General features: G+C 56.8%; 1 protein-coding gene across 19 annotated transcripts; it reads right to left on the bottom strand.

The window, feature by feature from the left end:
* Positions 1-2,412: 2,412 nt before the first annotated feature.
* On the bottom strand, positions 2,413-20,548 carry RASGRP2 (RAS guanyl releasing protein 2). Of its 19 annotated transcripts, none has more exons than XR_014836418.1 (17): positions 19,915-20,005; positions 17,921-18,061; positions 17,171-17,273; positions 16,601-16,663; positions 16,152-16,283; positions 15,244-15,394; positions 14,858-15,031; positions 14,166-14,705; positions 11,881-12,730; positions 10,171-10,248; positions 9,829-9,951; positions 9,385-9,500; positions 5,033-5,174; positions 4,724-4,760; positions 4,177-4,353; positions 3,046-3,110; positions 2,413-2,627 (listed from the first exon to the last, which is right to left on the bottom strand). XR_014836418.1 is itself a non-coding variant. In XM_085009493.1 (17 exons), exons 2-16 carry the CDS (start codon positions 17,991-17,993, stop codon positions 3,052-3,054), a joined length of 1,827 nt encoding a protein of 608 aa, XP_084865619.1. In that variant the 5' UTR covers positions 17,994-18,061; positions 20,458-20,548; the 3' UTR covers positions 2,413-2,627; positions 3,046-3,051.
* Positions 20,549-21,210: the final 662 nt, after the last annotated feature.

Below are 21,210 nucleotides of genomic sequence, written 5' to 3'. Positions count from 1 at the left end.
GGTGTACACAAAGGACCGGCCCACGAGGTCGTCCTGCCCCCCCCCCCCCGCCCCTGAGTGCAAGGTGGTCAATTATTGAATAGATCCATGGGGACATCCCCCCACCACAGGTCTCCCTCCCCAAGCTGTGGGGGGATGAGAGGGGGACCGGGGCTGCAGGACCCTAGGGGTTGGGAAGAGAGATCCCTGAGCCGGTTCCCACACTTGGGGGGGCCCACTCTGACCTTGGAGAGACACTCGGGATGGCCCCACCAAGGCTACCAGAGGAACCAGAGAATGGGAACTGCTGAGTCAGGGCCTGTGGATATGAAATTGCCTCTCTGACCCCAGATCCCACAGCCCTGCCCCTCCCCCACGCTCCTCTTCCTGCAGCGCCCCTCCCACCCCATACACACGCAGACTGGTCCAGCCAGGCACCGGGGCATAGATAGACAGACAGACAGACAGGTACAGCGACTCATAGAGACTGTCTCTCAGACCCTTATAGATGGTCGTGGGAAGGGATGGGGGTGGGGGCAGGGCAAGATGTAAGTATGAGCACTTGTCTTGGTCCCCACCCCCAGCTCCCTGGGCCACCTTTGCCCATCAAGGGCAGGGAAGGTCACCTAGCAGCTGCTGTACCTCCCTGCCCCTCCCCCAGCTACAAGGATGTCTCCCCTGACCCATGTCCAAGGTTCAGCCTGCTGGATGTCGCTGGGACCCTCCACTTCAAGACACCCCCCCCCCAACAGTCCCCACCCAACATGGTCATTCCCCTGTGTACAGTCCAGTGAGGACACATGGTGCAGGGGAAATGCAGCAGATACAGCATGCGTGCCCATGCACACACATGCATACACACACACAATGTGCAGCTCATCCACCAAATTCGCACAGGCAACCATGAAAAGGCAGCCACACAGCACACTCCCAGGTGGAGCAGACCTGTGCGTGTGGACGCAAACACACACACTGGGACGAGGCCAGGCTGGGGCTGGGGGAGCAGCAGGGAGGGGGCAGACCAGGCTGCAGGGATGGAGGCAGCGCGGGAGGCAGTGCAGGGAGCGAGCTGCTCTTCACAACACAATCGCCGTCTGTTGTTATAGCAACTCAGCCCCCAAATCGTGAAACGGATATTACCGCTTCGAGAGGGGGAAGGGCTGGAGGGGGCTGGGGACAGGAAGGAGGGGCAGTACCGAGGCCCCAATGGGAGACTTCGGGGGGAGGGGGGGGCGCAACAGGGGGCAGAGCTGCAGCTGAGAAGTAACAGGGTGGGAGGAGGAGGTACCCCAAATGAGTAGGCCTGGGGGAGTGAGGTCTCAAAGAGCAAGATGGGCATGGGGTCAAGGTACCTTGAGGGAGGGGGCTGAGGCCATTGCCAGGGCCTCAGATCTTGTGCTTGGCAGGTAAGAGTTGGGGTGCTCAGGCCTCCACCCCCAGGACAGCCTGAAGTTGCTGGAGGACACGCCCCACCTTGAGAGGGGTGCTGGGGAGGCGGCGCCCACTCTCAAACTGCCATCTAGAGTCTCCTGTCCCCAGGATGGCCTGGCCCAGCTTGAGAACCTCTCAAAGACCCCCCCACACTCCATCTTCCTCACCCAGACCGGCCTTAGCAGTGGCCTTAGCCTCTCTCAGGCAGTGGTGACCCCCAAACCTCCATGCTGCAAACTTGAGAGGGAAGAGCTGGGTTGGGAGAGGCTGCCGGAGGCTGAGAGCAGGATCAATATGCATTTCCTCTGGAAGTCACTGTCCTTCCTGCTGGCAGCAGCCCTGGGCCTGGAGGCTGCAAGCCCAAGGAGTACAACCCGGCCTCCCTCCTCCCCCCACAGCCAGCGCTCTGGGCTGCCCTCTCCTTCCCACGATTCTCTGTAGTGAGCTCCCCGTTGCTGGAAGTATTCAAGCAGAGGCTGAAAGGCCACCTGTCAAGCAAGGGAATTTCAGCTGTGGGCTGAAGGCTATGGTTAAACAAGACCGCTAGCCTCAGCCATTCTAGTTTCAAGTGCTAGAAACCCAAGATTCTGGACTCCTCAAGATTCTAGACCCTCCAAAAAACTGTTCTAGGGTTTCCTTGTTCTTAAAAAAAAAAAAAAGAAAGGAAGAAAAAAGATAAAAAAGGGTAAAAAGGAAGTTCCTTTGTGGTGTAGCGGTTTAAGGATCCGGTGTTGTCACAGCTGTGGCCCAGTTTGCAACTTTGGCTCAGGTTTGACCCCTGGCCCGGGAACTTCCACGTGCCGTGGGTGTGGCAAAAAAAAAAAAAAAAAAAAAAAGACAAGGTTTCCTGGTTCTAAGGCTCTACCCTCCAGGATTCTCTCCCCTCAAGATTCCAGATCTCCCAAGATTCTCTAACTACAAAGTTTTAGCCTCCGTGATTCTAGTCTCTGTGATTAATGGACCCCTGCCCCCGACGAGGATTCTAGGCGCTGATGGTCCAGGTTAATTACACGGGCCTTTTTATTCCATCTGGAAAATACAAATATTCACAAGAGTCTGTACAACCTTAGGGACACCAGCCCTGGCCCTGCCCTCAGCCGCATGCCACCCTCACACCCCGCCCCCCAGCCCCAGCCTGCTGCCCCAGCACCCCCGGCTCCCTGCTCTGGTCCAAGTCTTTTCTCCAAAGCAGGCATGAGTGCTCGATCCAATCACAGCTGGGAAGAGAAAACAGAGGTTGTGAGGAAGACTCCCCTCCAAAAGTCGGGATCCGACTGACCTGGGCCATTTGCCTTTTTTTTGTTTGTTTTTTTTAGGGCCACACCTGCGGCACATGGAGGTTCCCAGGCTAGGGGTCCAATCGGAGCTGTGGCTACTAGCCTACACCACAGCCACAGCGATGCGGGACCCGAGCCGTGTCTGTGACCTACACCGCAGCTCGAGGCAACGCCGGATCCTTAACCCACTGAGCAAGGCCGGGGAGCGAACCTGCATCGTCATGGAAGCTAGTCAGATTCGTTGATGCTGAGCCTCGACGGAACGCCTGACCTGGGCCGTTTGGACAGAAAGCCCCCTGATCCCCGCCTCCTCCAGCCCTGGGTGGGAAGGCCCTCCGCAGGCTTCGGGAAGACTCACCATCAATTACAAGTGGATGTCGAAGACGCCATCCTCCACCGTCTGAACCTCCTCCTCTCGGATCTCTGCAGGGAAGGGGGTCGCAGGACCAACTCCTGGGTCTCGTGCCCTCAGCAGCCCTCACTGGACGCACCCTGCCCCCTCCCGAAAGCAGACCCATCCAGCAAAACTCAATTCACTGAATGACCAAATAGCCCAATTTTCGAGGCTCTTTTTCGGTTTTCATTTTGCCGGAGCTTTTGCACAGCCACAGATGTGTCAGTGCAGTTTGCTTAAACGGCAATTTTGTGTGTGCTTCACATTTTAGACCCCAGCGCTTCTGGAAGGTTCGATGCAAATGGTTTTATCTTTTCTATTTTTGAGTACTTATGCCTCAATATTTGAGGACTTATGCCAATCTGAACTGTTGTGGTCAACTGTCTTAGACCCCAGTTTAACATGGTTGTTTAGAGTGTTCTCGGTAAAATAATCATTTGAGAAAGTGTCATTCAGAAAACTGACCTAGAACCGCCACTGACCCCAAGAGAGCCACTAAGAGATTTTTGGGGGCAAGGGACTTTTCTCAGAATAGCCTCCAAAGCAGTCAAAAAGGGAAACGGGCAAATGGCTCACTAAACTCCCCCTCCAATCATTGTCAATTCCCTTAACAAAATAAGAGTGTAATTGCATCCTGAAGCCGCTTTCACTTCACTCTTTTTTTTTTGGTCTTTTAGGGCCGCACTGGCAGCATATGGAGGTTCCCAGGCTAAGGATGGAATCTGAGCTATAGCTGCTGGCCTACACCACAGCTCACGGCAATGCCAGATCCTTAGCCCACTGAGAGAGGCCAGGGATCGAACCCTCATCCTTATGGATGCTAGTCGGGTTCGTAACCACTGAGCCACGACAGGAACTCCCACTTTACTATTTCTTATATATTAATTTCTTTCCTCCTTAGCCTCAGAGGGTTGAGGGTTCTCTGGCCACTTTCTGGCACCCTTACCTGTCCAGCCCTTCTCCATCGCCCCACCAAAATAAGAGAATTTCAAACTCTGGAATGGTTTCCATCCTGGAAAAGCTAACACTTTGCCAGAATGGCCTTCCCTGCCTCTCTCCCTCCACATGCCAGCACAGGAAGAGACCCTCTCTTACCTGGAGGCCGGGAGCCTCGCCTGCCTGGGCGGGGCAGGGAGAAGCTGAAGGCCCGATGGTGGGTGTGGGTGGGTGAGGGTGAGTGTGCAGACCCCTCCAGACTCACACTCTGCGCCCGGCGCCGACACTCGACTGACAGGCGATCTTTGCACTGCTTGTGGCAGTTCACACCACAGGCTGGAGAGGCAGGTGGGGAGCCCAGCCAGGGCCATTGGTCAGAACACCCTCCATCCCATTCTGTGGGCCTGCACCTCTTCCCAGGTCCATTGGCTCCTGAGCAGCCACCCCACCAAAACAAGAGCCTCCTTTCAAAGTGCTCTCTTCATCCTACTTGCCAGTCTGTGCCTTCCCCAAAGTTCCCTGTTCCTGGACAGCTGTCTCACCAAAATAAAAGCCCTGTTATAGCCCTTTCACATCAATCAGCATGTTTCTCGGACTCTAAGATACTCCACTCCTTGGCAATCGCCCCACCAAAATAAGAATCTCCACCCAGGTTAGTAACTCTTCCCAAAAGACTCAGCCCACCAGTTCTGCCACTCCATCTCACCTCGGCATTTGAGGCCCTGCTTGTAGATGCCCAGGATCTGAAATAGAGGAGGGGGACCGTCGTGGAGGGGAGGGATTTAAAGGTGATTTAGAGGTGACTTCTTCCTTCCCAAGGGCGGGAACTGGGACTGACCCTTTATGGGGCCTTAGGGCCCCTCTCGGTTTGGCTCAGAACACCGAGAAGAGAGGCAGGTGGAATGAACGCTTGCCTCCGCTGAGAAGGCACTGGCAGGGGCGGGGCCAGAGGGGAGGGCGGGGCGTCGAGGGACCGGGGCGGTGCTGGAGGGGTGTGGCTTGGGCGGGGGCTCACCAGGGCCTTGCAGTGGCGGCAGGCGACCGGGCGCAAGGAGTTGCTCTCGTGGAAGTTGTGTACGAAGCCCATGCGGCCCCCCAGCACGGAGCTGGACCGCAGGAAGTAGGAAACCATCTCCTCCCTGCTGATGCAGCCATCCCTGTCCGGGAGGGGGAGCACCTCAGCTCTGGGGGCCTCCCTGGGACCACCTACCACCTGCCTAACCCATTCCCCTGGGCAAACCCTCTACCAAATAAGAGGTCCTCGGCAGCTCCTGAATTTGGACCCTTGGTGCAGGGAAGAGAAAGAACTAGACTTGGACTCAGGCAGATAGAGTAGCTGCTACGAATTAGGCGTGTGATCTTGGGCCAGTCACTTGCCCTGGGTTTCCTCCTTTGAAAAACAAGGATCATAAGGCCTGCCCTGTCCACTTCACAGAGCTGGTGTGTCACCTAAAACTGCTCTGCACTTTCCTGTGGGATTATCAGCCTCTGTTTCCCAAAGGGAGCTCTGGGAACACCAGTCAGGCGCCCTGAGCATTAAGGGATCTCTAATGAGTCTGGGGACCAGGTCAGACTGGAAAAAGCTGCACCATCTCCTCTTGCCTAATCCTGCCAGAAAGACACCTGTCATCGGGGTTTCCCACATAATCCAGGGCTTCCCACAGAGCCCTTTTTTCACCTCTTCACATATTTTAGGGCAAGCATGAGCACGTGCCCTGTGATGGACAGAACTCTGTTCAAAATTGGGCTCTGCCGCTCCCTGGATGTGCGACTTCAGGCCAATCTCATGCCTCACTTTCCTCTTCTTGAAAGGAGGCCATGACAGTTCCTACACCTCAGAGGGGTTTTAGAAAGGATTCAATGAGACCGTGCACATGCAGCCTGGACAATCATGCCTGTGTGGTTAATAGGTTCTGGGCCACTGGGAGCTACTTCCGTCAGGGCTAGCCCGTGTCAGAAGCTCCCGCCCATTGTATCCGGATGATCCAGGTGGTCCTTCAAAATCAGTGGCATATTGGGACAACTGGCCATTTAAAAAATACATAAACCAAAAAAAAAAAAAAAAAAAGATGATAGCTAGATAGATAGAGAGAGAGAGAGATAAACCTAGGTTCCGACCTCATACTGTGCATGACATTCCCACTGAATTGAGAACACTAATGTAAAAAGCGAAATTATCAAAGTATCTGGAAAGGTATAAGAGAATAACTTTGTGATCTCGAGGGGATGAAGGCCTTTCGACACACAACACAAATCCGAGAAGCCATAAAGGAAAAGACTGACATACTGAGCACACAGTTTTAAAAAATTTTATATGGAAAAGGACAACATAAATGACAGACTGGGAGAAAATATCCGCAAACGTAGTCAACACCAAGGGTTAATATCCATTAACAGAGATCCTAGAAATCAATGAGGAAAAAAGACTCACAAACCCAGGGGAATAATGGACAAGGGATATGAACAGGCAATTAACAGAAGAAATATAAGAGGCCAATAAACATATGAAGATATCCTACCCCCGCTAGGATTAAAGCAATGCAAATGTAACCAAGACGCCGTTTGCCAATTAGACTGGCAAAATTGTAAAGCTTATTTTAGCATCCACTGTTGGCAAGGAAGTTGGGAAATGGGCACTTGTTCACGGCTGATGGGGGTGCAAGCTGGCACCACCTTGCCTGAGGTCACTTTGGCAGCCTCTCTCCCAATTTAGAATGTGCATATCTTTTGATCCAATTATCCCACTTCTAGGAATTTCTCCTACAGAAATAGTGCCCTGAGTGCACGGGCACAAAGATGCTCACAGCGGCACGGCGTATATTAATAGCAAAAAACTGGGAACAGTCTCCTTGTCCATCAGCAGGAGGATGGCGAGGTAAATGGTGGCCCAGCCACACAGTGCAAAACTCTGCAGCTGTTCCAAAGAATGAGGTAGTTCGGCATGAACCGGCATGGGAAGAGGTCCACGATAAAAGTTCGAGTGGAAAACGAAAGTCAAAACACACAAGGCGTGCGGCTCTGTCAAGACAGTGATCTAAAAACAAAAACAAACAAACCAGCCACCCCTGAAAAGCCCACTGCCGCAAATACATAGATGTTGCTTACAAATGTATCAAAAGCTGGAGTTCCCGCTGTGGCACAAGGGGATTGGCAGCATCTCTGCAGCACACCAGGGCCGAAGGTTTGATCCCTGAACCGGGACAGGAGGTTAAAGGATCCGGTGTTGCCTCAGCTTCAGTGTAGGGCTGCGGCGTAGCTGGAAACTGTGGCTCAGATCTGAACCCTGGCCCAGGAACTCCATGTGCCATGGGGTGGCCAAAAGAGAGAAAAAAAAAAAATAATATATATATATATATATAGTATATATTTTATATATAAATAAAAAATATGGAGTTCCCATCGTGGCGCAGCAGAAACAAATCTGACTAGGAATCATGAGATTGTGGGTTCGATCCCTGGCCTTGCTCAGTGGGTTGAGGATCCGGCATTGCCATGAGCTGTGTTGTAGGTTGCAGATACGGCCCGGATCTGGTGTTGCTGTGGCTGTGGTGAAAGCCGGCAGCTACAGCTCCGATTCGACCCTTAGCCTGGGAACCTCCATATGCCGCAGGTGCGGCCCTAAAAAGAGAAAAAATAAAAATAAATAAATAAATAAATAATATATAGTATATATTTTATGTGTGTGTGTGTGTATAAACACATATATCAAAAAGTGCTTTGGTGTTCCCGCTGTGGCACAATGGGATCGGCAGTGTCTTGGGAGCACTGGGACACAAGTTCAATCCCCAGCCTGGCACAGTGGGTTAAGGATCTGGAGTTGCTGCAGCTGCATCTTAGATTGCGACTGCAGCTCACATCTGATCCCTAGCCCTGGAATTCCATATGCCGCAGGGTGGCCAAAAAAGAAAGAAAGAAAGAAAAAAGTGCTTTAAATGCGTAGGTGCGGAGTTCCCGTCATGGCACAGTGGAAATGAATCTGACTAGTATCCATGAGGATGCAGGTTCGATCCCTGGTCTCACTCAGTGGATTAAGGATCCCGCATTGCCGTGAGCTGTGGTGTAGGTCAAAGACTCAGATCCTGCGTGGCTGTGGCTATGGTGTAGGCCAGCAGCTAGAGCTCAGATTCAAACCCTAGCCTGGAACTCTCCATACGCCGCGGGTGTGGCCCTAAAAAGACCCCTCCAGAAAATGAAATAAAACAATAAATGCATAGGTGAGTCTGCAAGAAATGGCAATCCCCAAGTTCCTTCAAACCTAGGCAGTCAGTTGTTGGGGCCTGATGGTGCAGCTGCCCCAGGAGCCAGGTGCTGAGTTTTGGTACCCAACCAGGGGCCCCGCACAAGGCCTGGGGCCTGTAGGAGGTGGGGAGTTAAGGCTGAGCCACCTTCGTAACACTGGAGCCTTGATGGCGCCCTCACTAAAGGGGTGGCCTAGAAAAGAAATCCACTCCACCCAGGGAGGTGACAGGGAACTCTGTTTTCAACTATTTGTTCTCAACTCTGGGAGAAGAAACAAAGCAATGACAATAAATGCCACGGGCAGAACAGATTTCTACTGTAATCCTATTTGTCCATGAAGCAGACACAGACAAATTCGCTATCAATTTGCAACATGCATGAAAAAAAGACTGGAAAGATACAGGCATTGCCAAACCAGTAACCTGGCTAACTGGGTTACAAATGACAACTTCTAAGTGGGAAAGGAGGGAAGAAACACTTCTTACTTTATACACTTTGGCACTATAAATCTATTTTATTTCCTGGGTTTGTTTTTTTTTTTTTTAACCTATATAACCTATTTAACTTCCTGGGTTTAATTTTTTCCATATAACCAGCTTGCAATATGGATATCATTAAATAAAATCCACCAGGAATGGACTATCAGTTTTGATGGGAATTTTGCCTGCTCCACAAAATAGGTGTGACTAGGCAGGTGAAAAACCAGCTGTTTGTGCAAACTGTCAGCAGGTGAATTGCTAAGCGAGTGGGTGCTGCTTATTACAGGCCTTTCGTATCTAGTCATTAAGACGGGCTTCCCGGGAGTGCAACTTGCCCACACTTTTTGCCCCACAAATAAAATGGCATCTATGTAGCAACTGTCCCCAGGCCACCATTCAGGTAGAGTTCTCTCCCCACCCCACCCGCGGCCCCCCCATCGGTCTGAATAAGCGAGGTGAGCTAAGGCTGTGCCTGGGCAGTGGGTGGCGGCCCCCAAAATAAGAGGGCCCCCCCGCCCCCTCGCCACCATGGGTGGCTTCCTCTGCCGAGGTCATCTGATTAAATGGCCTCGTCTTGCACAGGAGGAAACTAAAACCCAAGGGGAAGTGAGCCTGCCTTCCCTCTCTCCCTGCCCCCAGCCCTCCTCACTGGTTCTGGTCGAGGTCCCCAAAGGCGCTGAGGTAAGGAAAGTTCCCACGGATGATCTGGAACTCCTCCTGCGAGATGTGGCCGTCCCCATCGACGTCAAAGTTCCGGAACACAGACTGAAGCACACAGAGGCACGCGTGCAGGTGGCGGGGGTAAAAGCGGCACTGCCCCATCCCGCCCACGTTCCCGGTCCGAGGTTCGAAGGGTGTCTCCGAGGCCCGCAGCTGCCTGTCACCCCCACCACCTCGATTCTCCACACCCGCTTCCCAAACCCACCCGTCAGCCACGCCCCCGTGACTTCTGGAGACTGAGTGTTGACCCTTGGACATGGCCCTGGTGGTGGCTCCCAGGGCAGTGCCCTGGCAAAACCAGCCTCGAGGGCCCCTAAGGACCAGTCCCCCGCAACCCCCTCAGACTCCAGAGCTGGCTTCCACCGACTCTCACCTCCACCATCTTCTCAATGTGTTCCACCAGCAGCGCCTGATCCAGCTTGGGTTTGGCCACCGAGGTCCACTCCTCCAGCACTGGGGGCCGGGGAGGCGGCGTGCAGCTCGTGGGGCTGGTCGGCTGTGCAAATGGTCAAGCCTGAGCGAGGGCTGGAGGCGAGGGAGCCCAGGGCCCAGGGGAGGAGAGCGCGGAAGCCCTGGGGAGGAGGAAGCCTCTCCACCAAGCAGGATGGGTAAGGTAGCCGCCCCCGCTGCCCTCCCATCCTGGGGTTCCCAGGAGGGCAGAGGCAGGGGTGGAAGACGATGGGCCGAGTGGGTAAGCGTGGATTCCCTCCCTTACCGAGGACTTGGAGCGAGGTTCCCGCTGCAGTGACAGCTGGTAGAGCTCATCCTCCGTCTGATACTGATCCAAAGACACCTGGGACACACAGGTTGATCGCAGTCACTGGCCCCTGCTTCTCCTGCTGGGCAGGAGCCCACTGCCCAGAACCCAGAGCCACGGGTCCACCTAGAGGTCACAGCCCAGCCCTCAGCCGGGTCCAGAAGCAGGGCTCAGGACAAAGGCCAGCTCAGAATATGCCCCCAACAGGGAGTTCCCATCGTGGCTCAGTGGAAACGAATCTGGCTAGTATCCATGAGGACGCAGGTTCGATCCCTGGCCTCGTTCAGCAGGTTAAGGATCCAGCGTTGCCGTGAGCTGTGGTGTAGGTTGAACACACAGCATGGATCTGGCGCTGCCATGGCTGTGGTGTAGGCCAGCGGCTACAGCTCCAATTCGACCCTTAGCCTGGGAACCTCCATACACCACAGTGTGGCCCTGAAAAAGACAATGAATAAATAAATAGGTAAATAATACACCCCAAAAACCACATGCCAGCGCAGCACACAGACCAGAACCGAGAGCATGGCCCCAGATTTTGAACACAATGCACAGCCAAGATCTCAGCCAAGAATTCAGGTCACAACCCAGCTGAGAGCTCTGAAATTTACCTCCAACATAGAACAAACCCAGCAACCAGACTCCAGCCCAGATTTCAATCTGAATCCCAGACCAGAGCCTAGAAGCAGGTGAGACTTCACACCAAGCCTTGACAATTACGTCCTAGGCCAACAACTAGAACCCAGTCCAGATCTGGACCAGAACTCAACTCCTACCCTGGAACTCAAAACCAAGAACCACAGAGCTAAGGGCCATGTTTAAAAACCACCCCTGGGGAGTTCCCTGCTGGCCTGGCAGTTATGGATTTGTCATCGTCACTGCTGTGGCTCAGGTTCAATCCCTGGCCCGGGAACTTCCAAATGCCAAAGGCAGGGCCAAAAAAAATACATTGAAAATAAATAAATAAACTCTATTTTGCGGTTCTTCTGTGCTGCAGTGGGTTATGGATCACTGCATTGGCTGGGGTCACTGCCGTGCCATGGGTTCTATCCCTGGCCCAGGAACTTCCACATGCCACGAGCATGGCCAAAAAACAAAACAAAACAAAACAAATAAAAAACCACCCCTGGGAGTTCCCGTCGTGGCGCAGTGGTTAGCGAATCCGACTAGGAGCCATGAGGTTGCGGGTTCGGTCCCTGACCTTGCTCAGTGGGTTGACGATCCGGCGTTGCCATGAGCTGTGGTGTGGGTTGCAGACGCGGCTTGGATCCCGCGTTGCTGTGGCTCTGGCGTAGGCTGGTGGCTACAGCTCCGATTCGACCCCTAGCCTGGGAGCCTCCATATGCTGCGGGAGCGGCCCAAGAAATAGCAAAAAGACAAAAAAAAAAAAACACCCCTGTACCCAGAATCCCATGTTTGACCCCAAACCTTGAACACAATCCACTGCTAGGAATTCAATCCAGGAGCCAGGCCCAGCCTTAAGCCCACACACCAGCCTCAAGAGCCAGCCGCAGCCCACAGCCCCATCTGGAGCCTGGAACCCATCTCCCAGCTCACCCCGACCCTGGGGCCCAGGCTGGGTCTTGGTTTCTTGACCAGAACGAAGAACCCAAGGCCAAGCCCACAGGCTTGTGTAAACACAGGGCCAGGTGTGTGTGCCCGGCCCCTCACCGTGAGCAGGCTCAGCAGGTCAGGATTGGCCTGCACTGGGGGCCGAAGGCTGGTCACCATGGCCAGCTCCTCCAGGATGCTGAAGAGCTGCTTCATCTTGGCCCCATTCAGTCGGGTCCGGGCGGGATCCAGCCAGTCAGGCAGTGCCAGCTGCAGGGCCACCAGATCCTTGAGGTGCACACCCAGGATGGGGAAGCGGAAACCCACACAGGCTGCCAACCGGCGTCGGTAGTTGCCATAGTTGCCGGTGGCTGTCACTAGTTCCGTCAGACCTTCCCAGAGCTGGGGGCCAAAGGAACACGTACATCACAAACACACACACGTGCACACACATGTCACATATCACGGGCTCAATTCTGCCCCCCGCCCACGCAACCGCCCCGGACATGTGGGAAAGGGTGTGGAGTCAGTCAGGGATGGGGGAGAGGTCTAAAGCCCCTCTCGCTGTCCCCCAACACTGGCTCCCCTTAGCACCCGGGGGTCGGATTTCCTAGGTCAGGAATTCAAAGGACCACCCATTGCCAAATACCACACTTCTGCACCCGGCCTGGGCACAGATCAGCATTCACAGTCAACAGGAGAGGGAATTGAGGGTGAGGCAGCAGAGCAGCACAGGACAGTGATTTCAAAGAAAGGTCTTAGTTGGGTCATCCGTAACAGCCCAAACTGGGAAAACCTCAAAGCTTAAACAGGAGAGGAGATACATAAATCAGGGCGGACAAAAATATTACGTGGCACCAAAAAGCATGGACGTTTGCTCCACAGCACAGAAGGTAAGAAGCAAAGAAGCAAGAAATAAAATGACAGCAGTTCCCTTGTAGCGCAGAGGGCTAAGGACCTGGCATTGTCACTGCAGCAGCTTGGGCTGCTACTGTGGCTTGGGTTTGATCCCTGGCCCTGGGAACATGTATATACTGCAGGCGTGGCCAAAAAATAAATAAATAAGTAAATAATATAAACAACACCATTCCATTCACAGGAAGTTCACAGATAGGCAACAAAAAAATCTGCATTATTTGGGGATGCATTCATAGTGGTAAAGCTATCAAGAAAAGCAAAATCAGAAGTTCTCGTTGTAGCTCAGCAGTAACGAGCCCGACTAGGAACCACAAGGACGAGGGTTTGATCCCTTAGCCTCACTCAAGGGATTAAGGATCTGGCGTTGCCGTGCACTGTGTTGCAGTTTGCAGACGTGGCTCAGATTCCATGTTGCAGTGGCTGTGGTGTAGGCCGGTGGCTACAACTGCAAACCCTAGCCTGGGAAGCTCCATATGCCACAGGTGCAGCCCTAAAAAAAAAAGACAAAAGACAAAAAAAAAAAAAAAAAAGCAAGATCAGAAGTTCCCATTGTGGCTAAGCAGTAATGAGCCTGACTAGTATCCATGAAGACAAAGGTTCAATCCCTGGCCTCGCTCAGTAGATTAAGGATCCGGCATTGCTGTGAGCTGTGGTATAGGTCGCAGACTTGGCTCAGATCCTGAGTTGCTGTGGCTGTGGTGTAGGCTGGCAGCTGTAGCTCCGATTTGACCCCTAGCCTGGGAACTTCCATATGCCACCAGTGCAAAACTAAAAAGCAAAAAATAAAGACAGACAGACAGAAAGAAAGAGAGAGATGGAGTTCCCATCATGGCTCAGTGGTTAACAAATCTGACTAGGAACCACGAGGTTGCAGGTTCGATCCCTGGCCTTGCTTAGTGGGTTAAGGATCTGGCGTTGCTGTGAGCTGTGGTGTAGGTTGCAGACGTGGCTCAGATCTGGCGTTGCTGTGGCTCTGGTGTAGGCCAGCGGCTACAGCTCCAATTAGACCCCTAGCCTGGGAACCTCCACATACCATGAGTGCAGCCCTAGAAAAAGATAAAAAAAGGAAAGAAAGAGAGAGATGGAGGAAGGGAGGAAGGAAGGAAGGGAGAAAGAAGAAAAAGAAAAGCAAGATCATTGTCATTATGAAGGTCATGGCAGTGTCCACCTCTGATGGGGAATGAGTTATGCTCTAAAGTTCTGGGAGCTTCGGACGCTGGCCATGTTCTACTTACCTGAGTGGTGGTTACACGGATGTTTTCTTTATCTTTTTTGGCTGCTTCCCAGGCCAGGGATCAAACCCATGCCAGAGCAGCAATCCAAGCCACAGCAGTGACAACGCCAGGTCCTTAATTCTCTGAGCCACTAGGGAACTCCTTTTTCTCTTTTGGCTATAATTTTTAAACTATAGGAGTTCCCGTCGTGGCGCAGTGGTTATCGAATCCGACTAGGAACCATGAGGTTGCGGGTTAAATCCCTGGCCTTGCTCAGTGGGTTAAGGATCCGGGGTTGCCGTGAGCTGTGGTGTAGGTCACAGACGTGGCTCGGATCCTGCGTTGCTGTAGCTCTGGCGTAGGCCAGTGGCTACAGCTCTGATTCAACCCCTAGCCTGTGAACCTCCATATGCCACGGGAGAGGCCCTAGAAAAGGCAAAAAGGCCAAAAAAAAAAAAAAAAAAGGAGCAGAAGAGGAAAGCACAAGCTTTGAAGTGCAGCAGCCCTGTGAGCCCCCACACTGCCACTTTCACTATGCAACCTGTGAAAGGGGGAGCCTTGGTTGCCTCGTCTGTCAGATGAAGATAGGAGGCCCCAGCCCGCAGCACTGCTGGGAGTTCTCGGTGAGGCCAGGCCTGGCAAGGCTGGTCCCAGCACTTGACCAGGCTGTCCCCCTGACCCCCAGGTCTCAGGCACCTTGATGGTCTCTGGGCTCACGTGGCTGTGGGTCTCCTTGAGGCGGGAGATGGAGCTGTGGCTCAGGCCCCCGACCACCGCCATCAGCGTGTTGAAATTCTGCAGCTGCAGCAGTTTCTGGGGGGGTGTAAAAGAGGAGGAGGAGGCGGTGAGTCACGGAGTGGGCCCAGCCTTTGGCCCAGCCTCTCTGGAGAAGCTCTGGCCCTGGGTTAGGGGAAAGGAGGCCCCGCTGTCAACGGGGGAGGTTGCAGTGGGGGAGGGGCAAGCACCTCTGCTACGTGGACGAAGTGCGTGATGACCAGGGCCCGCTGCGGCGCGGTGGGCTTGCTGAGAACCATGAGCTGCACCCACTGGGAGACGCTGTTGAAGAGGGAGATGAATCGCTCCAGGACAGGGTTGTCCACAGTGCAGCCATGAGTCACGAAACTGTGATAGTCCTGGAACTGGGGGGAGGCGGGGGGAGCAGCCTCAGCACCCTGGGGCCCCTCCCCTCACCGAGGGCCGCCCCTCACCCGCCAGTCGCCTTTCGGTGGTTACACTGAAGCCCCAGGCCCACCCTGTCACCCTGCCCAGCCCAGGGACACTGCCCCTTCTGGGACACCCCCCCACACCCCGGCCCACACTCGACTCCTGACTGAAGGCCCTTGGGCCGCACCAGGATCTTGCAGAAAGAGCGATACTCCAAGTACGTAAGATGCTCCGCCAGCTCCAGGGGCTCCAAGTGGTCAAACAGCAGGGACATCTTGCGCTTTTTCTGTCCCACCGGGTTCCGCTGGGTCACCTGCCGCTTCCACTTGTAGGTGGGGCTGGGGGGCGAGGCGGGGAGAGTGAGTCCTTTGCTGAAGATGCCCCGCCCCTCGTGGCCCCACGCTCACGCCCCTCGGGCTGACTGCGAGACACCGTGCAGGACAGGAATGCCCCCAGTCCCAGCAACTGCTGCAGTCTCCCCCTTGTCAGGCACTCGACACAGATTTATGGAGGACGTACTCTGTGCCAGGCACTGTGCCAGGCGCCGGGGGTACAGAGATGAGCAAGACACGGTTCCTGCCCACGAGGAGCTCACAGTCTACCGAGGGAGACAGACACAGAAACAAACAATCACAAAACAGCGTGGCACACGAATGTGGCTTTACACGGGGTCTGAACAAAGGAGGAGGAACAGAGGTGGGAACGACAGATCCTGCCCTGGAGGACGCCACAGACACGCCACACCTGAACTGAGTTTTGATAACACGGAGCAGGAGGCAAGGGGACAGGAGCAGAATGCCAGGGTGGGAGAGGAGGCAAGGGCTATGGAATGGTAAGTGCACCCGCGTAGCTGCAGAATGAGGGGCTGGGATGGGCGGTGGGCTGTAGAAGATGAGGCAGGAACGCCAAGCTGGCCTGAGACAATGGAAAGCCTTAATCCCCAGCCGAGGCATCTTGAAGGCAATAGGGAGTCATAGAAGGTTTTTAAGCATCAGTGACATGCCCCTCACCATTCATCTCCACAAACACTTATGAAGCACAGATGCTGGAGGATGCTGAATGCCCTTTCCCGCCCTCCCAGCTCCCGCCACGCACACGCTCTCGATGTCGATGAGGCTGCTGTGACGGCGGTTCCCTTCCTGGTCTAGTAGAGCCTTCAGCTCCTTGATCTGCTCAGCGAGCTCAGGATTCAAATCAAACTCCGCTGGGAATGCTGAGATCCAGTACCTGGTGGAGGCTCAGAGTCACCCGAGGCAAGCCCTTCTCCCACCATTCCTTGGGACGGTGGCTCCCCGAAAAGGGGAAAAGAGCCTCAAAATGGGGCTCCCCTCACCCAGCTCTTTACTTTCCCACCCCCCCCCCGGGCAGATCAGAAGACAGGACCCGGGCCAGGACCGGGAAGGGGCAAGCCCGGGGCAGCCCACCCACCATGGACAGGGCCAGCGTTCGAACCCACACGTCCAACTTCCAGAATGGGCTAGTTCAGGCCAGTCTGAAGCCTGAGAGAGTGGAGGAGAGGACAGAGACCCAAGAGGAAGACTCACCTGACCAGATGGCATGTTTTCACCTGCAGCGAACTGGAGTTGTCCTTCCGGGATTGTTGGTAGGTGAAGGAGAGTTAAGGAAAACAAGGATGGGGCCTTACCCTAGCAAGGGAGCCAGGGATGGGACCCGGGTTCTGGAGGGAGGCTGAGGGCAGCGACTGATTCTGGGAGAAACGCTGGGGGTGAGGTCTGGGGCCCGGTGAGGCTCAAGCTCCAGAAACAGGCTGAAGGCAGAGGCGAGCTTTGTGAGGGTACATGGGTGGAAAGGGGGCTAGGCTCTGGGAGAGGCTGAGAGCGGGACCTGGGTTCTGGGAGCAGGGACAGGTCCTAGGCTGTAGGGAAGGGGAGGGCGAGGCCTAGGTTGGGGGGCAGGGGGCGGGGCCTTAGTCCTGAGGGGCGGGAAGGGGTGGAGCCTATGCCCTCGAGGGAGCCTGGGCCAATCCCAGGACGTGGGAGGGGCCCACGATCTAGGACCCAAGCCCATCCTCTACCCCCACTGGGCAGCGGGGCGGGCGGAGCTAGTTTATGGACTCGGACCGCAGGGCCCTTGGCGTGGATGGCGAAGGATATATGTGGAGCAGTTTCGCCGCCAGCTGAGAGGAAGGGATGTACCAGGGGTGCATCATGAGGAACATACGCACCAGCTGCGGGTCCCGCACCTTCCCGGAGTCATCTAACTCCGAGGGGTCAAAGAGAAGCGAGGTGACCCTTGGTCCAGCAGCTGTGGTCCCTAAACCCTAGCCCGCAGCCTGCCGGGTATCTGGCCCTGGCCATCTCCCGCCTTCCCAAAGCTCCAAAACCAGGAGGCAGATTATAAAGACAAGGTCAGTTGGGAGAGGGATAAGGCAGGATCCAAGGAGAGAAGCGTCAGAGTGGGGCTCGCAGTCCGGAGGGGAACCAGCTGGGGCGGAAGAAGCCTGGGTTCCCCGGGGTCAAGAATCCAGAGGTCATTTCCTGAGTGCTGGGGGAAAGGGGCACCCCCTCACCAGATAAACCGCCCCCCATCAGCCGGAAACAGCTCCCAGGCCGGAGATAGCCAGTTCCTCCGGATCCCCCAGGGACACAGATACTGTTCCTCTGTGTGTCAGAGTCTGGGGACCCTGTCCCTCCCTTCAACCCTGGCATAATAAGGAAGGGACACATTTCATCTTTCTGCAGCATGTGGATCTCTCTGCCCTGTGATGAAGAGGAGACTTTCCCTAGAGGCTTTGGCACGAGGAACTGGGTGGGTCCGGGACAGAGGTCTGCCCTGGGAGGCAGGAGCCCGGGTTCAGGCTCCCGGCTGGGCTCAGGCTGGGTGTGTCCTCCGGTGCCACTCACCGAAAGCTTCGATGCAGCCACGGAGCAGCTCCTCCACGGTGCAGCCCTTGTCCAGGTCTAGGGTGCCCGCCATGGCCGCCGGCGGGGTAGGCTGGGCCAACTTGCGCTCCGGGAGCCTCCCACGGGGCTCGGACCGGACCCCTGTCCGGAGACAGGCAGAGCGGGAGTGTGAGGAGGCGCGGGCCGGGCGTGCGGCCCCGTGGGCAGAAACGGGGCGGGGCGTGCACGCCCCCTGCTGGGCAGGGGCGGAGTCGTCCGCCGCGGCCACTCCCGGGGTTAAACGGTCTGGTCCGGGATGGTGCAACCCACCAGTTGGGAAACAAACCGGCCGAGAAGCTTCCGGCCCACCCTTGGAGTCGCGGGAGGACTGAGGGACTCCCCGGGGATGGAGACGAGTCAGGACTCTGGGGGCTGGGTGGTGTCGCAGCCCCCTCTCCCCGTAGGCCCTCTCGTCCTCAAGTCCTCTCCCCAGAGGCACCTGCAGCACCCCGCAGCCCGGTTCTGCGCCCCTCCCGCTTCCCTCCCTCCACAGCTTCCCTTCCCCCGCAGGGTTATTTTGGGAACCCAGAGCCTGAGGGGACCTCGGAGGAATTTCTCCCTGGGATGAGAGGGGGGAGGAACCCAGGCGTCCTGCCCGCGTCGCCCCCTCTCGGGCTCCCAGGAAGGGGAGGCGGGGCTGTGGCAGCCCCCAGGGGCCTGCCCTTAGGAGGGGGGCTGGAGTGGAAAGGAACATTCCTGGGAGGGGGGGCGTGGGGGGGGGGGAGCCCGCTGCGGCTCAGAGGCGTCAGCGGGAAGCCTGAGCCTGGGAACCGCGCGCTCCCAAGCCACCTCCTCCGTGACGGCCCCAAGGATCCCGGCTCAGCCCTTCCGCAGGCCATCTTCATCCTCAGCCCCGACTCCTGACCCAGGCTCCCATACTGCACAGTCGAACTGAATGCACACACAGGCCGTCCACACTCGGGCACGCAGAGTAGGGTGGCCAGAAGGGGGCGCTAGTGCCGTGGGGGGTGAAGTGTGCCTGGTGGAGAGACTCCACCGGCAACTCCAGTCACTGGCAGAGTCAGACGCACCCGTGCAAGAGCAGACACCCATTCCATATACCCAAGGCCAGGAACCCCCCACTGGGGTGCCAGAGTTCTGAGGTTCACAAACAGCCCGGCCTCTGACAATTTCCTCCCATCCTCTCTCACACACACAATGGCCCTCAAACCGCGCACACCTGCACGAAGGAACCCCCGCACACATACCGAGCTCTCAACCCCAAAATGCAAACCCGCTGAAGGGGCCAGCTTCCGGACCTGCTGTTCACTAGAGCCAGGCCAGCCTGGAGCTCTGCAGCCACGACAGCACTGACATCCACACACGTGTGCACACACGCAAGACCGTGCACCTACACGCATGTACACTCTCCCACACATGAACACACCCCGTGGGTGCACACACACGCCCATTTCGCCCCCGCCCCCTTCATCTGCAGTACAGGACCAGCCCTGCGGTCCCAGCTCCCTGACAGTCCTCACCCCTGGACGCTGGCAGAGCCGTGCCTCACCGAAGGTACCCCGCCCCTACACATACTCCCCCAGGCCTGGGGTGGGAAGCCAGGGGCTCCTCTATGGAGTTCTCTGGTAGACTTTTCCTAGGAGCCACCCAGAGACATCGCCGCCTGGTTCTGCCGCTTCCTCGCTGTGTGACCTTGAGAGTCACTTGGCCTTGTACAGCCTCAATTTTCTCATCTGTCAAATGGGGGGGTCCGCCGGGGAAGGTCCCGCTGAGACGCGGCTAGGAAGACCTGGGTACGCTGCAGATGTCAACCCCTCCCGCCGTTGTCCGGGGAGCTTCGGCTCTCTCTGCAGGTCCCTCCTACCCCCGACTCGGGCTGCAAACTCCCCACCTACCAACCCACCCGCCGCCCCCAGCCCGCCTGCGCGGCCTTCCGGGGCCCTTAGGGGCCGGGCCTCTGCTGCCCGGCGCCCCGCCCGCGCTCGCTCACTCACACTTGGGACCCGCGGCAAGGAGCCCGCACCCGGCCCGGCTGGCGCCACCTCTGTGCGCTCCCGCCCGCCGACCTCGCTGCGGCTGCGACTCCCGCCCGCTTTCCGCGCCGCAGCCCTGCTCCCCGCCGCCCCGCCCCCGCGCCGCGGCCGCCCCCTCCCCTCCCTCCCCGCCCCTCCCGCCCCAGCGCCGGGCTCCGCACCGCCGGCTGCACCTCCCCCATCGGGGGCTCCCTCGCGCCCCGCACACGGCGGTCCCTGCGGCAGCTTAACCCCTCCCCTGCCGCGCCGCCCGGGAGGCCAGGGCCGCGGGCGGGGGGCTGCGCCACCGGCCGAGCCGAGGGTGGGTGCGCAGAGGTCAGGCCGCGCGGGACGTGGAGGGGGGAACTAAACCCAGGGCCTTCTCCCCCCACCCAGAAACCCCCAGATGCCCCCCGCCCTGCCTAGTGTTGGGCAGAGGAAGCCGGGAGGGGCAGGAAGCGGACTGCGGTGGGGAAGGGGCGCCCCGCCCAGCCCCCGGCCCGGGTTCCTGTTTTCGAGACAAACCGTTCCCACGGGGCTAACCCGGCCCGGGGCTGGGCGTCTTCCTGCGGGCAGCGGGGGCCACAGGCCTGGTAGAGATGGGGGGGTGGGCACTGAGTCCTTGTGATAGCCTGGGGGAGGAGCTAGGCCAAGATGGGACTATTTGGGGGAGAGGGGCTTGTGGGGCTAGAGGAATGAGAACGCGGCCCATCTGGAGAAGGGGCCTTGAGTCTGGGGATGCTGGGGGGAGCTCCACCTCCCACAGGAGCGGCTGGAGCCCCGGAAGCCTGGCTCCCCATGGGACCAGATAGAAAGGGGCAGCTGCAAGCGACGGGTGGGTTCTCCGCAGCTAAGAGACTGGAGCCTGGAGGCCTGGCCTCAACCCTCACCCCTCCCCCGCCCCCCAGCTGGGAGGAACTTGGGAGGGGCAGCCGCAGGCCGTTGGGGTCCCCACAAGCCAGGCCTAGGGGCACTGGTAACCGTTTCCGGCTGTTCAGGTTCAGACACACTCACTGTGAAACCACTGGCCCCAAACTAGTCTTCTGAGGCTTTCCCCTCCCAGCTCCCGGGCTGGGGAGGGAGGACTTGCCCCACAACTCAATCTTGGTATTATGAGACCTAGAAACAGGCCCTTTCTGGCCCTTAGTTTCCCCAAGTGAGGAAGGGCAATACTGGCCTCAATTAGACGGTCAGTGAATGTCCCCGGCCCTAACATTCTTACTTTGGACCCAGCGTAGCCACCTGCTTAGAGACCCTTAAACGCCGCAGTGGGGCGGG

The sequence above is a fragment of the Sus scrofa genome, chromosome 2 (genome assembly GCF_054392235.1).
Source record: "Sus scrofa isolate SSC_HxYL_T2T_F1_AM1 chromosome 2, Sscrofa_HxYL_maternal_Yorkshire_Landrace_v2.0, whole genome shotgun sequence".
Taxonomy (NCBI): Eukaryota; Metazoa; Chordata; class Mammalia; order Artiodactyla; family Suidae; genus Sus; species Sus scrofa.
The sequence above is the reverse complement of the archived record's forward strand: the minus strand, read 5'-3'. Positions and strand labels throughout refer to the sequence as shown.